This window comes from Chiroxiphia lanceolata, chromosome Z, assembly GCF_009829145.1.
Source record: "Chiroxiphia lanceolata isolate bChiLan1 chromosome Z, bChiLan1.pri, whole genome shotgun sequence".
NCBI lineage: Eukaryota > Metazoa > Chordata > Aves > Passeriformes > Pipridae > Chiroxiphia > Chiroxiphia lanceolata.
Genome location: NC_045671.1, coordinates 62,568,175 through 62,582,785, shown reverse-complemented (window position 1 = coordinate 62,582,785; position 14,611 = coordinate 62,568,175). Strand labels below are relative to the sequence as shown.

General features: G+C 36.5%; 1 protein-coding gene across 1 annotated transcript in view; it reads right to left on the bottom strand.

Moving 5' to 3' along the window:
* The window catches only part of LOC116781107 (atrial natriuretic peptide receptor 1-like), a 36,143-nt gene that overhangs the window by 13,197 nt on the left and 8,335 nt on the right, over nucleotides 1-14,611 (bottom strand). The window contains exons 5-13 of the mRNA XM_032676708.1: nucleotides 14,444-14,548; nucleotides 13,741-13,843; nucleotides 12,045-12,190; nucleotides 9,478-9,550; nucleotides 7,099-7,246; nucleotides 5,572-5,658; nucleotides 5,182-5,325; nucleotides 4,191-4,312; nucleotides 2,412-2,553 (exon numbers count right to left, since the gene is read on the bottom strand). Of these exons, the coding sequence (XP_032532599.1) occupies nucleotides 2,412-2,553; nucleotides 4,191-4,312; nucleotides 5,182-5,325; nucleotides 5,572-5,658; nucleotides 7,099-7,246; nucleotides 9,478-9,550; nucleotides 12,045-12,190; nucleotides 13,741-13,843; nucleotides 14,444-14,548 (1,070 nt within the window). The remainder of the gene's footprint in view (nucleotides 1-2,411; nucleotides 2,554-4,190; nucleotides 4,313-5,181; nucleotides 5,326-5,571; nucleotides 5,659-7,098; nucleotides 7,247-9,477; nucleotides 9,551-12,044; nucleotides 12,191-13,740; nucleotides 13,844-14,443; nucleotides 14,549-14,611) is intronic.

Below are 14,611 nucleotides of genomic sequence, written 5' to 3'. Positions count from 1 at the left end.
ATCTCCATAAAGTCAAGGATGACACAGTGTGTCCAGAATAGATATTTTATAGTAGACGTCTGCTTGTTCCTTCTGAATTATATTTTTTTCATCATCATCTTCCTCAGTTGAATCAAGATCAAACATATTTATCAAGGATGAAGAATGGAAAAAGACACTAACAACTGGGTGTTTAACCTCCTCACTGAACCCACTAGAGTTCTTTTAGAGCAGTGATCTCTCAGAAGCAAGCACCTCCTCCAGCCAACAGGCCTGACAAAGATACTCTTGTCTCTTTATATATTGAAACAGTGTAATAATTAACCCCCTGCATGCAACTCTGCTTGGTAACATTTACTTTTATGGAAAATATTGGTTTGCAATCTGTTGTGTTGCTGATGGTTGCTCTGTTCTGTAAAACATTCTGATTGTATAACAGGATATGTATATCTGTCTTTCAGTCCACTTGTGGACCACCACTGGCAAATAAAAGTATAAACTATACCAAATACTGTAGAAATTAATCTGATGAGATTTTTCTGTTAATTTTGAGGTGATTTGGTAGTAGAAAGCAATATCAAAGCTGGTGAGACAACAAAGCTAAAATAGATTTTAGAGGAGAATAATTAGATGATGGTAACTCTGATAAAGCAGTGTTGATTCAATTCAGCTTCATCAACACTGCTCAATAAAGTCCTAACATAGTAGACAGTAAGATTCATATAATGATTACAAATCAAGGGGAGCTGATCTAGGAGAAACTGTGAGTGGTAACAGCCTCTTCAGCTCAAATCAGGAGCTACTTTCATGCTCCTGTTCTCATTTCCATTTTAGCTTTCCCATCTGACCAACACTTTCACCGGAGAAGTTTAAAAGCAAGTGATTCATCTGTAAGAGCACAGTAAATTACAAGTCCCACTCCTACAGTTTCTAATAATTTTTTATTTGGGCCTTACCTTCAGAAATATTAATGGAATTTTTGCACAGGTACAAACTGAAGATTTCAAGACTGGTCACTGCTCCCTGGCCAGTGAGCTGACATACATGTATCAGGAAGGCTTAACCCCTGCTCATGTCATCAAACACAAAATTATCTAAAAGGTCAATTCTGAAGAATAGCCCAGATAAGAAGATTTTTTTAATCATACGGGGTACATCTTTATCTTCACTGTCTCCATGTTGATCTTCTCCCTTTTCTGATTTTATCTCTTACTATTTTATTTTTTTTTACCAAGTGCAGTACCACAAGAGTAGACCTAGATTTTGCAAATACACAGATTGACAGCAAGATAGATTCATTGAGTCTGTCAAAAGTTCATTGCAGTCATATATGACATGAGTAAAGTAGATCTTAAGACTACTTTGAGGGGAACCCTTGGCAAGAAATGCTTTCGGGAGGCCAAGTTGCCTGCAAAGTCAAGTAACAATATCTATTCCGAACAGGAGCAAAGCGAGAACACATAAGACTAGGAAACATTTTCGTGGCAATGATAAACTGGAATGTATGAGACAACTCTAAAATTATTGTTTAGCTGGAGCACAGTACTTTCTAACAACACTCGATATTGAAAAAAGTACAGACTGACACAGGATGAATGACGGAAGCCAGAAATACCAACACAATCTCAAACTGCCTTAGCTGAACCATTTTGAAGCAAATTCTCAGGGTATGTTTAAGCCTATAGACATAAATACTACTGTGATCTCAAATTCTTACTTAAGTAACCTGACAGAATGGATTAAAATTAATAGTGTTCTAGCACATTTAATGTGCATACACTTGTTTACAATTGTAATCCCACTTATCTGAAAAGTGGTTGTATAGAAGCTATCCACCACTGGCAGGGCTAAACCTGATAGCCAAATAAGCAATTGGAAAATGCTATTCTATAAAAGCTTTCAAAAGGAAAGGGATGAAGCTATTCACTAGTGCATCTATTCTTCTTCTGACCTTTATTTTTTCCTCTGTAAACAAAAAATGTCACTGTGTATATGCAGCAAATAATGTATAGACATTAATTATAAAATTATGGGATGCATATGTTTATTGTGACATCCTGGAACATTGGTTCTACTAACTTTTAAAGTATTGCCATTATTGAAAATAATCCACCTTCTCGTAAGAAACAGCAACAGAAAAAATGGATAGGTAGATAGTAGCACATCTTTATGCCTTTTTATCTACCAGTCTAGAGTGACTCCTTATAATTCATTTGACAAACTTTCCGTTTATATTCAGTGAATGCAGTATTTGGTTATCTACCTTGAAAGAGAAGATCCTATGATATCTGTGCTATTTTGTATTCCAGGACCAATCTTCTAAAAACTACAATCAAACATATACTTGGAGTGACAATAGAATTATACTGAGCTTAATTGTCATTTAAACATACTCGAGATTACTAAATGCAAGATCAAGAAAACTTAACTACCTGTAGACATCTGTCATAGAATTGGGTTCAAACTCTGAAAGGGAATGTATTTCAGGAGCTGTGTAAATCTGTATCAAATGCTGCTGGTATGAGCTTGATCCCTCAGGAGAATCTTCTTTTCTGTATGACTGCAAACCATAATCTAGCATGAAAGAAAACAGGGAACAAACTATTCAGTGGGTACTTCTCTGAAACGCATGCAATAGTAGACAGTAACATAACTAGCCTAAAGGAATTAGTTTTCCCTATTTTAAATACACATGTTAGTCTAGAAATAGTGTGGGTTTGGTGGTCTTGCCTCCCTAAACAATGGCAAATATAGCAACTGGAAACCAAATATATGGGTAGGACTACATAACAGCAGTGAAGTTGAACTACATGACCTCCCCCAGTCAGAATTATTTTACGATTTTTTCAAATTATATTCAGATAATAGTCTCACCTCAGTGCAAGAGTTAGCATGTAAATGCAGGTTTTTGTTCTACCTTGTCCCTTGATACTTATCTCTGGTGGCAGGTTGCTAAAGTAATTACTAGTTAGACAGACTAATGACTGATAACCAGATGGTGGGTGTTACTTGCACACCACTAACATCAGAACAAAGGCAGCATAGATGTGAAACATCTTTCCATCTATACTTCTAGCCTAATATAGAAGGGATGCTCAGCATATGACTCAGAATCGGTGAGGAGGAAAAAAAAACAACCGACTTCATTTTTCTTTCTTACGTAAACAGCACTCTGCTGTGTACGGGAAGGTTGGATGCAGATGTCTCCTTTTATCTGGAGTGACCTCTAAATAATATGGTCTTAGAGATTAGTTCTTTATGTTGGAGGTAATTTTTCAAATAGCTCCCGTATTCATTATTTGTGATGTCGGTTTGATATAATCACATCCAGATAAGCCACGAAAATTTGAAATTGCTACAGTGGAACTATATAACTTCTGAATGATTTCACAGAGATCCTATTTAACTGAGATGAGCTGGCTAAGGTGATGTAGCTGATGTAATCCAACTAAGTCTATTTTTTATGCTTTTCTCAAGAACAGACTTTAAGCAGAGCAGGCAGTTCTGAAGGCAGTAGAATACTGAACAACTTGGAAAAGCAGGCCTGGCCCTGTGTGGAAGCCTTAGTCATAGGATGTTCCATTAAAAACCAAAGCAGTTGCTGCTTCTTTTAGGATGGTTATGGGTTAGAGGGTGTGATAACTTTGGAGAGAAAGTAGAAGAGATGATCATTGCCTTAATTTGCCTTGGCAGCTGCAAAGTAAACTAGACTCTTCAGGGGCATTCCTGCTTCCACAGGCTGTCTTCCTGTACCAGAAGCAGACCAGAACTGTAGCTCTGTCTCTGGGAGAATACAATTCAGTTTTGTGTAAAGGACTGAAAAGCTCTGAGTTGAGTCTATTTTTCTCCATGAAACTACGTTGTGTTTACCAATCAGTCAACATTACTACGCATCTTTGTCCATGGCTCAGGTTTTCTCACTGTACCAAAACTGAGAATGAGGTAGAGTTTCTCCTTAGACTGATGTTGATAAACTCCATCCTTTGTGGGGTCTGATGAATGCATCAGTGACACATATTAATTTACTTGACTTGATAATATAACATGAAACTTGCTTCAGCAGAGGCCACTTCTACTTAAGTCTGGTACAGTTGGCAATTCCACATGAAACGTCAGCGTGAAGGCACTTGGAAAGAGTGTTGAGTGTGAAATCTATACACACTAGTGGGTTAGCAGACAGTTTTGAAATTTTTTTCTTATCTACTCTTTACCTGCAATTTTGCAAACCCACCGGTCATCTATCACACAGTTATTAGACTTCAACCGTCCATGATACATTTTGTGGTGGTGAAGATAAGCCATTCCTTGTGCAATATCAGTAGCAAAAGAAAACCTGAAAGATAAAAATCAGTAAGCTGGTATTTCCACTAAACTTTCAGTCAAGACTGGCTCCAAAGCCTACTGAATTTTACAGAAACACACTTTATAGATTTCAATTTGTGTTCCCATGCTCGATTTTCCAAAATATTTAAGGTGGGTGGCTGAAAGCCCTTAACTCCCACTCATTTGTGTGAGGTTGCAGGCCTTTAGCCTCTATTAAGACAGCTGAGTTTCTTCTAGAAATTGCCAGTACTTTTGTATCCTTGGGAATGTTTTCAAATGTTTACAAGAGAAACAATTTTATTAGCTTCCTCACTTTCTTTGGAAGTTTTCTTTCCTCAAAATCTCTTTCTTTGCTGAAGGCAAACATAAAGCAGAAGCAGAAAGGGTGTGACAAGAAGATGGATTTCAAAAAACAATGTCATTGCCTTTGTGGAAGTTTCATCAACAATATGAGCTCATTCTCTCTATTGGTAGGTATAATAAAGCATTTGTAGATATGTTAACCAGGTAATCAATATGTCTTCATAAGCAAAGATGCAGTGATTTTTAGTTAAATAGGGATACTCAAGATATTTGGGAACAAAATGAAGTTACACGGGAAAAAAGGTTTTAAAGCAGTTTCTGCAGGTCTCTCTAGGTGAGAGTTGACAAGTCTTTGCCTTAGCATGACCAGCACTAAACATATGATTGATTTATCAAAAAAAATGGAAGACAAGTTGGACTGAATATTTGAATTTGCTTGCTTGCTTGCTTCTTCATTCTCTCCATATCACAGTACAGGCTTCTCTCTCCAAGAACATCATCTAAAATTAACATCTTTCCCTAAACAGCATATATCACAGTATGCCTCATTTAACTTCTCAAAACTTTGTTTCCTACCTGAAACCCCAGTTCAAAGGAATATCTTCATTGAAGAGCACATCACTCAGGCTTCCCTTGGGGCAGTATTCCGTGACAATGGCAACATTTGGGACTTCTATACAACCTCCAATGAATTTGCAGAGATTGGGATGGTCAAGTTCCCTGTGAAAATCAACAGAAATCACAGCATAATGGCAATTTTCATGAATGTGTCTCCTGCTTTTTATACGGTAGCCAGAAAGTGCCTTGTCTTACAATGTAGAGAAAAAAGTAAGACAGGAATAAGGAGATTTTGATCTGGTGTTAAACCAAAATTTGAAAGAAAGAGGAATATGAATTTACGGTCACATTTTAAACCCTAAAGAACCAGTCAAAAAAGGAATAACACTTTCAGATTTCACTTCTTACCTCACTTGCTTTACTTCTTTACGTATGGATTTAGACAATGTGAATGCTTTCTTCATTATTTTCTTTATGGCCACTGTTCTACCATCACTGAAACAGAATGAAATGCTATTCATAGAGTTTTAGACCAAATTCCTAAGCCAGCAATACTACAAAAACGGACAAGATATACTTTCTAGAGTGGAACAGTTTCATACAATTAGAGATGAGGCAGAGAATTTAAGTATTTCCATATGTGGTTGTAAATCTGAATCTATGGCAGGTGACAGGACCCTGTTTCTATTGACAAAGGAAGAATTAGTGATTACATTCAAGCAATCTTGATCTGTGAACAACATTGGGATTGTGAGCGTTAGGGTCAGTTGAGGCAGTTCAGTGATAGAGTAGCAGCAAAGGAAGTGTCAGAGAGAGAGAAACACATATAGCCACATCCCTCCTTATCCATGACTCCTGGCTACCATTCTGTAGATCCCTCACTGACATTTCACATACTTCTGCTCTCATGGGACTAAGCATTCTCAGCAATGAAGCAGCTGAGTTTGATAGACAACAAAGCAATTTTCCTTGTTAAAGGAATCCAATGGAGATACCTGCAGGAATTTAAGTGATACCCACCATATAAATACAGAGTATGGGGTCTGTGGTGTAGCAGCTGTAGGTGCTTTGCCAATGAGACTGAATGCCCCATTTTTACATTTTTCACCCTTGCTGAATATTTTTGACCTTGAGGCATCTGAGGAAGATGATAATGATGATGATGATAAAAATGTCACCATTCAGAAAGAAGAAGCAAAAATGCCTAATATAGAAGATCAGTGCTACATCACAATGTTACATCAGTGAAGTGACTGTGATTTTCCACAATCTATGCTGAAAAAGCAGCTGTTCCCCCAACCAATGATCCTAAGTAAGCTTCTTTATCCTACAAAGTACAGATCTTGCCCTATGTGTTCCAATGGTAGGTATTGCTTCCATCTTTGCACGTGTTCCCCTCCTACTCCTTATTTATACTACTTTTATATGAAAAACTGCTTTCTGGATAGCAAGATATGCCTATACCATCTGTCTACATAGATGTGCACCTTTATAATTTGATCCAGAGGTGAAATGCTCTGAACATTCAGTCACATTAGCTGGTTTAAGGACAAGATTTCTAACATGCTACTGTAAAGGGTGCCACTCTTTAGTGCAAAGAACCTAGCTGTGCTCTGCCTGCATTTAGAAAAAGGGTTTCACAAAAACCTTGGTTCCAAATATGTTTAAACAGCAAGGACCATTCTTTAGCAGACTGTAGTCCCTAAGAGAAAAGGAGAAATGAAAGACAAACCAGAAGCCTGGCATATAAAATACTCCTCAGCCAATATTTGGTACGGAAGTTAGATGATGATCTTAACTTACCGGATTTGGCCTAAAAAGAAAAATTCAATCTTTTTTACTGCCTATTCAACAGTGAAGTGGCAAGAACCAGAAATTCAAGGTGAAATTGTAATATAGTAGGCACTGAAGTAAATTAGTAATACATTGACTTACTATCTCCCAGTCTGGGTGAAGTATTGTTTCCTGGGCATGTTGGCAGCTGCTGTGCAGGAGCTCAGAGCAGTGATACAGCTGACATTGGAGACACTGGGTGCTGGGGGAGCACTCATCATGCTTCCTGTTACTGTCCACATGACATGATCTAAACGGGATGTGGGATGAGAAAAGTCACCTGAAGATGCCTATTATTGCACAGGCAGAGACTCCAGAGGCAAACAAATAAAGGGAATTCTCCAAATCTTTACATCTCAGCTGCTCTTGTTAACACTTAAGACAGAAAACCATTGCCTGGGATGTGACTGCTACATAAAAAGTAAAAAAGTTCCAAAGATGATTCATTGCCAGAGATCTTTCTCACTAATCTTCAGGATCTGATGCAATTTTTACTTCTCTACTCCTGGCATGATTAGCCCTTGCTGCTACATAGATGCTGAGGACAGAACCCAGGGAAGGAGAGCAAGCCCTGAGCTATACTTTAACAAGTCTATTTGGAGCTCCTAGAAGACTGTAAAGTACAGCAATGTGGGAAGTGATTCTGACACCAGACTGAAGTCAGAGAAGAGCAACAATGCAGAAAGATGAAAAAAATACACAGTGATCTCGATGTATGTTTTTTAATCTCTGTTGACCAGCTCAAGGTGACAAAGGTACTTCAAAACAAATTCAATAGTTACATATTGTGTAACCATCTCCAATTAAAATCCAGATTTAGCCAATTAGTCTCAGAAATGCTGAGACCTCTCAAGTCTGGTAGAAGTATCCAATAAAGTGCTGCTAAGAAAGTTCAGCATCTCAGCTTGGATTAGAACTACCATGTTCCCACACCACAGTATTATCCATATGCAGGTCAAAATTGCACTGACATTTTAAGTCTTTCTACAGCATTCCACCCAGAAATATATTAGAAATCCCTGAGACAGCTTTGAGAATAAGAGTGTATATATAAGAGTGTACATCTATATCTCTCTATGTGGTGCAAAGCAACAAAAAAAAGAAGTTATCTTGAAAAAATAGGGCTAATTTTTCATTTTACGGGCCACATACCCTGGGTAGAACACTGATGATCTGTTTCCATTTAGATAACTGTGCATTTCAGGCTACAGTGGGTAGCTCTGAACAGCTTTATCCAGAGAAGACGTACTGGCTGTTAATAAATCTCATAATATTATCAGTCCCCATTAAGTTGTTAATTATCACTCCTAGGTCTTAAACAATATCATTGCTTTGCAGGCTTCTCTCCAAGAAAGCTTGTCTTCTTTAATTTTTCAAACTAATTTTTAGTGTGTTATTTTCTGGTCATGCTTCTAGTTTCTCTGAGTCTCTTTCTAATGTTTCTCCTCATGTGTGATGCTTATGACATTTTCTGATTCACTATTAGCTGAAAATTTGGTCTTGTTACATTTGCTATATTGAAAGACACTTTCCTCCATTTCTGTATTCACAAATCTGGATTTAAATTCATTTTGATTTATGTAATCAAATTAATTCCTAAGTCAAAATTTCTTATTACAACAAAAAGAATATCATATCAAAGCTATACAAAAATTGAGGCTAAAAGTATCTCTACTATATATTATCACAAGAACATCTTGACACTAGCAACACAATAACATAACACAGATAAAGCAGACATCTGCTTAGCAGTTCCTCACAGACACACAGTGAGAGAGTGTGCATCAGTACAGGCCTACAAACTTCAGCAGATTTCTACAAATTTACCCTTTCTGAAGATCTAGGTATTGCTTTCCTTCTGAATGCTAAATCAAGAAACAGCAAAGTAAATAATCTACGCCTATTTTAAGCGTAGCACAGTAAAGCATATAATAAGATCTGAATTTATTCTTAATTTATTTAATTAGAACTAATTAAATCATAGCTTATAGTCAGAAGATAAAATAGTAAAAAAACCCATTGGCCACAATGAGTAACTTTTTGCAGCAAGTCTGTCACAGATAGCATACACTGAGAGAAATTATGATCATGTTATATCACGATATATTTGTGCAATTCAAGGGCAACTTAGAGACCAGTTATACAGAATGATACACTCACTGAAGTAACTGTAATTTATTTTGTCCAAGTTCAGAAGTTGTCTGTTTATTTTGGCATAGGCTTGTCTTTTTCAATTGACAAGTCAATGTAAATAAAAAGAAGGAAACTATTTAAAATAACTTTGACATCTAAAGCTTCAAGAAACAATCATATCAGTGACTAGTTCACAGAGGTAACAAGGACGAAACATTGCATATATCTTTCACAGATTGGTTCACTTTTTGTAAGACCCTTGAAATGTAAAAATGTGCTTACAATGGAGATTATTTCTCAAAATTATTAAAGAAACTGATCACAGTATCAAAATGACAAGTTACTAACCTTGTTTGATGCAGGTGAAATCTATAATCCAACTTTCATCCCAAAGCATCTTTTGTTTCTGATATTGAAACCACTACAAAAATAAATCAAATTCATTCCTAATGTAGCCCCAATGCCTTTGAAGAAATTAAACCAGAGATTATTTTTATCAAATATGAAAGTGTATAAGTATCCAAACCAAATCTGATATTTAAACATTCAACATACATCTTATGAGTAATGTTTGAACCAAATGTATTAATAAGAGGCTTAGAAGAAAACAGCACATAATAAATATATTAAACAGTGTACAGTCTATATTCTAAAAGTAATTACATGTCATATTTTGCATTGGTTATAAACTCTCCATTATTATCAATGTTTATGCATTTATATTTCAGCCTGGACATCAAATGAGTGGTTCACATCCCCTCATGTCATGGACATGTGTTATGCTAGGTAAGTGCACGACAAGAACACAATACATCCCGACTCCAAGCCCCCAGTCTACAAATTAGGCCATATTATATCAAGTACTCTAGCATAAAGAGTATTAGGTAGGGAATCTCTGGCTACTTGAAGCATCAGTGAAGAAGGCAATGATCTAATAGCTGATTTTTTTTAGAGCTTAGATGAAAAACTAATATACAAAGTATAAATACATGGTTTCAAGTGAGCACTAGATTAAATTATAAAGTTTTAATGGCTGCAGTCAATGCCAAAATGTCAAATCAAAGCAGTATTTTACCATCATTATAGCATTTCCTTGAGAGTGGAATTATACTAGGAATGATGCATGTTTTCTCTGAAACAGGTGACAAGTTCATACACAAAGAACATGATGTGGAAATTGTATCGACATAATTGGGAGAAATTCGTGGTAAATATAGATCCCATTAAATCAAATTATTTCATCCCATTTATTTCAAAAGGTTTTTGAGGAAAGAAACCTACCTTTATCTTGTAGAGGTATGACTGTACAAAGACTTATTATCAGGAAGTGACTATCAGGCTTGCTATAGACACTTGATATCATACGAATTCTTTCTTCTACTTGAGTGATTAAAGAAGGCATTACTTTCCAGATGGTTCTTTTTACATTTTATCAGTAACTGAATTGGATAAAATAATCTTTCCTATCTTGGTACAATAAAACCAATAAAACTTTTTTTAAAAAGACACTGTCATTGAAGAAGTTGTCATTACATCATCCCCATATCATTATACATATAGGAATATGTATATAGAAATGGAAGAAGAAAAAATACAAACTCAAAACCTGCAGAAAAACAGCAGAATTAATAGCTAAATTTTGCTACCAGACATTTACCTTTCGAATTTCTCTTCTGTCCAATTACACATTTCTGTGAGATCACATGATTTCACGGGACAGTTACCATAAACTCATTGTCACAACTTTTTTGTGAACTATAAATAGTCAAATAGTTCTCAACATTGCTTCTCTTCTTAACTCACAAAGCCACAGAGTGAGGAACAGAATAGAGAAAAAAAATCTAATTTTGATTCAGGCATCCCTTAGTACCTCAATTTGTGGACCATCAGCCTTCTTCTGCTCATTCCCTCTCAGTTTAGTTGCCTACTGCAACTGCAGCACAAGATAGAAAGAGAAGGAATTCCTGAGGAAAGAGTAGCTTATTGTTTTACAGGATTTATGGGCCAAGCTCCAAACAAATTATCTGCAGGTACATAATCATTATAATGACTCTGAAACTGCCATAATCACCTGTTAAATCTTTGTTAAGAAAATCATAAATGTATTTTTTTCCAAGATGCAGACACATAAAGGTTATAGATCATCTTTCCCAGAAGCACTGTGAAGTAATAAGCCATAATACCATGCTGTCTCCTATTTATAAAGACTTTTTTATTCAAAGACACACAAAACTGCTTCTCGATTACTCATACACTCCTCATTCCCTTTTTACTTTTCCTTCATGAGTCTGTTATAATAATTGATAACTACTGTGCAAAATTACTCCCTTTGAACTGAACCAAGCTGGTTCAGCTACACTAAGAAAATGAGCCTATTAAAAAAAACCAGCCAACCAAAACAGAAAAAAAAGATTCTCTTCCCATGATTTCTTTTGAGAATATCTCAAGTTGAATGTTTTGCATTACAAGTTGTGTTTGGACTCTGAGATTTAATGGCCCCTGAAGGATCTAGTCCCCTAATGAATTTACCTAAATTGTTTTTTAATAGTTTTATAGTTCTGGCCTCCATAGGGTTTTTAAGCAGTTGATTTTGTAACAGAGTTTTATTTTGAGTGAAAGGTACCCTTGCTTTTCTGGCATCCCCTGCTTCCCATTTTGAAAAACCTCTTCCTCCTTTACAATGATATATCCACCCCGCTGTAGTCTTCTCTCTACAGAATGAAAATTCTAACACAATGAGACTTCTCTCACAAAGAAGCCTTAATAGTTTTTTTTTCCCCTTCTTTCTCCTTTCTTTCACAGCACAGAGGTTCTGGATGAAGAAGTTCCATCCCTTTACTAAGAGAGAACTCCACTCTATCCAATAAAATCATGGAAGCAAGAGAAAAATAGAAGAGGAGAGAAAGGATACTTACCATGACTGCCAAAATGAAGCCAGTGCAGACTAAACATATTGGTAAGGCAATTGCTACCCTGGCATCAGCAGAAAGTGGGCATTCCCCACAGTCTGCTGGACAGATAGAGCAGCCTTCCTCTTCCTCACAAAAGCCATCTCCACAGACTGATTAAAAAAGGAAACACGTATCAGAATATTTTAAGGCAGTTTTATCCCTTTATGAGGTAGTATCCTGATCTAAACACATGGTTCTTGAGCTAGAAAATCTCAGAGTGCCAGAAATAATAGTTTTTGAAGAATTCAGAGATATCATCTCAGCAGCTGAAAGAGCAATTTGAATTTCTGAAGTGATGCAGGATCTCTTTGATCAGATTAAATGTTAATTACATCAGAGGCTTTGACATATTTTGTGTATAAAACACTTCATCACTACTACTGTGTTTTTCATTGTTCATATGGGGTTTTTCTCTGAAACACAAAGTTCTTCAAGGCAGGCATTTCCTTTTTTATTTTTTGTACTTAATCCAGCCCTTGTGATCCCCAGAACCCAGTGACCCTTATTCAGCAGCAGAATACATTGGGAACTGCAGAAAGAAATCTTACAAGGATTTCTTTTACTCTAAGATCTTATATAAATCATCCACAGCATCTGATGGGATGTAAAACAGAAGCCCTGAAGGACAAAACTCCTCCCATGTCCTGAATGGTCTTTCAATTTTACCTCTCTGACTAAACTAATATCATGCTGTACTTCAGCCTTGTGAGATGAGCTCAATGTAATAATGTCACTATGTACTTTTTTTTTAAAAAAAAGCCTTAACAAAACAAAATCCACTGCTCAGTAATAATTCTGTCTCAGCCCCATTAATTCCAGTATAATACCAGGATAATAACAGAAGTCACTTTCTGTCTGAGGGGAGCTGCATTTTTAACATTTATTTTCTGATAAAGTGTAAGTTTCCTGGAAAACTCAGCTACTGTTACCTTGAAATGGATAGAAAATTCTATAGCTAAATACTTCCATTCACACTGGAGTTGCTGCAGTCCTTTTTATTTGTCCATAACACTGGGAAATATATTCTCAAATTTTCAGAAGAGTAGCTGACAAGTACTGTGATGACATTCCTATCTTAACCAATATTTTTCTTCAGATCATGTGTTTAATTTATTAAACAAAGCCCAATTTTTAAATTTTACATTGTTAAGAGGATTGCTACAGTTATTTCTTCTTCCCTTCATACAGCTATACTAAAGTTAATGAAAGACTGATGCCTTTGGGAGTAATTTTATTTTTATGTGAAAAAGAGAACCAATACAGATTTCTACCAATCCAATTTGCTTAAGACTTCTCTGCTCCTCTTCAGATGAAGAGTGTCCAGATTCTCAGAACATTTGTTAAAAGAATATTCTCACCTCCCCATGAACTGCAGACAAGCCTTGTAGTACCTGAAGCCATTGACCATGTTATTTGATCACCTTACTTATTTGACAAGAGTGGTTTTCTACTGTTCTAGATTAATACATGTTAGAAGCTCAAACACTTTTTTGGATGTTCAGTGTTATGTGAAGCAGAATTTCAGAAAGACATTTGTGTATTTTCAATGCTAAATTGCGGTAGGAGATACTTTTGCTCTTGGTTACCATACATGAATAATAAAAGCATTCAGATTTGCAGTCGGTAAGCAGTTCCCTCACATTTTCATTTTATATCATACCTACTGCAGGAAGGACTGTGGTTTTTGCTTCCAGAGCAGCTTGCATTTTCCCAACTCGGATGTGTGCAATGAGAGAAGTCACACCCACATGAACTAAAACAACCTGCCAAACAAGTGAACAAAGCAGCAAGCATCAAAGTTACTCTTGCATACACCAGGCTTTACAATAAGAACTGCCCAGCTGTGATGACCTTCAAAAGAATTTGTGCATGTTTTTCAGAATCAGGAAGGGCAGGTGTCCTTCACTGTGTGGGCAAAATGGAGGAGAAGAGACAGCTCTTATGAGAGAGGCAGATCTGACTGCCCTCCTGGTGTGTATTCTCTTCACCAAGCAGGGCTATTAGGCCTGTGCATTCTGCCATGTTTGCTTCTCTGTTATTTCTGCCAGGCAGAAATCCCGTAATGATCATATGAACCTGCGTTACAGTCCAGTCAGTAGTGCAGTATATTGTGAGTGTTGGCCTTAAATGGACTCATTTTCCTCCCATCCCCATTACTTCCACCAACTACATAAGGCATAAAACTGATGCTTTCAAGTCAAGTCAGTTGGGAATTGATATTACTCAGCTATATGCATCAGTTACACACATAACACAAATAAATGGATGGGGAGCATACACATGAAGTGTTTTAAATTACTAGCAAGTAAGCTCTGAAAAGAGCAAACCAGGTAAAATGCTATATGGCAATAAATATAGTTTACCTTGGCAGTCCAGTTTCTTTGGCTCATTTTTCCAGCAGTAGACAAAGTGTGAGTAAATATCTGACCATCATCTGGGATCCATGGACCACAAATTCCTCCTTTACCCTTTAGTAGACATATTGTTTATGTCAGTAAAGTACAACACAATGGAAGTCCTAGCTCCTCTTT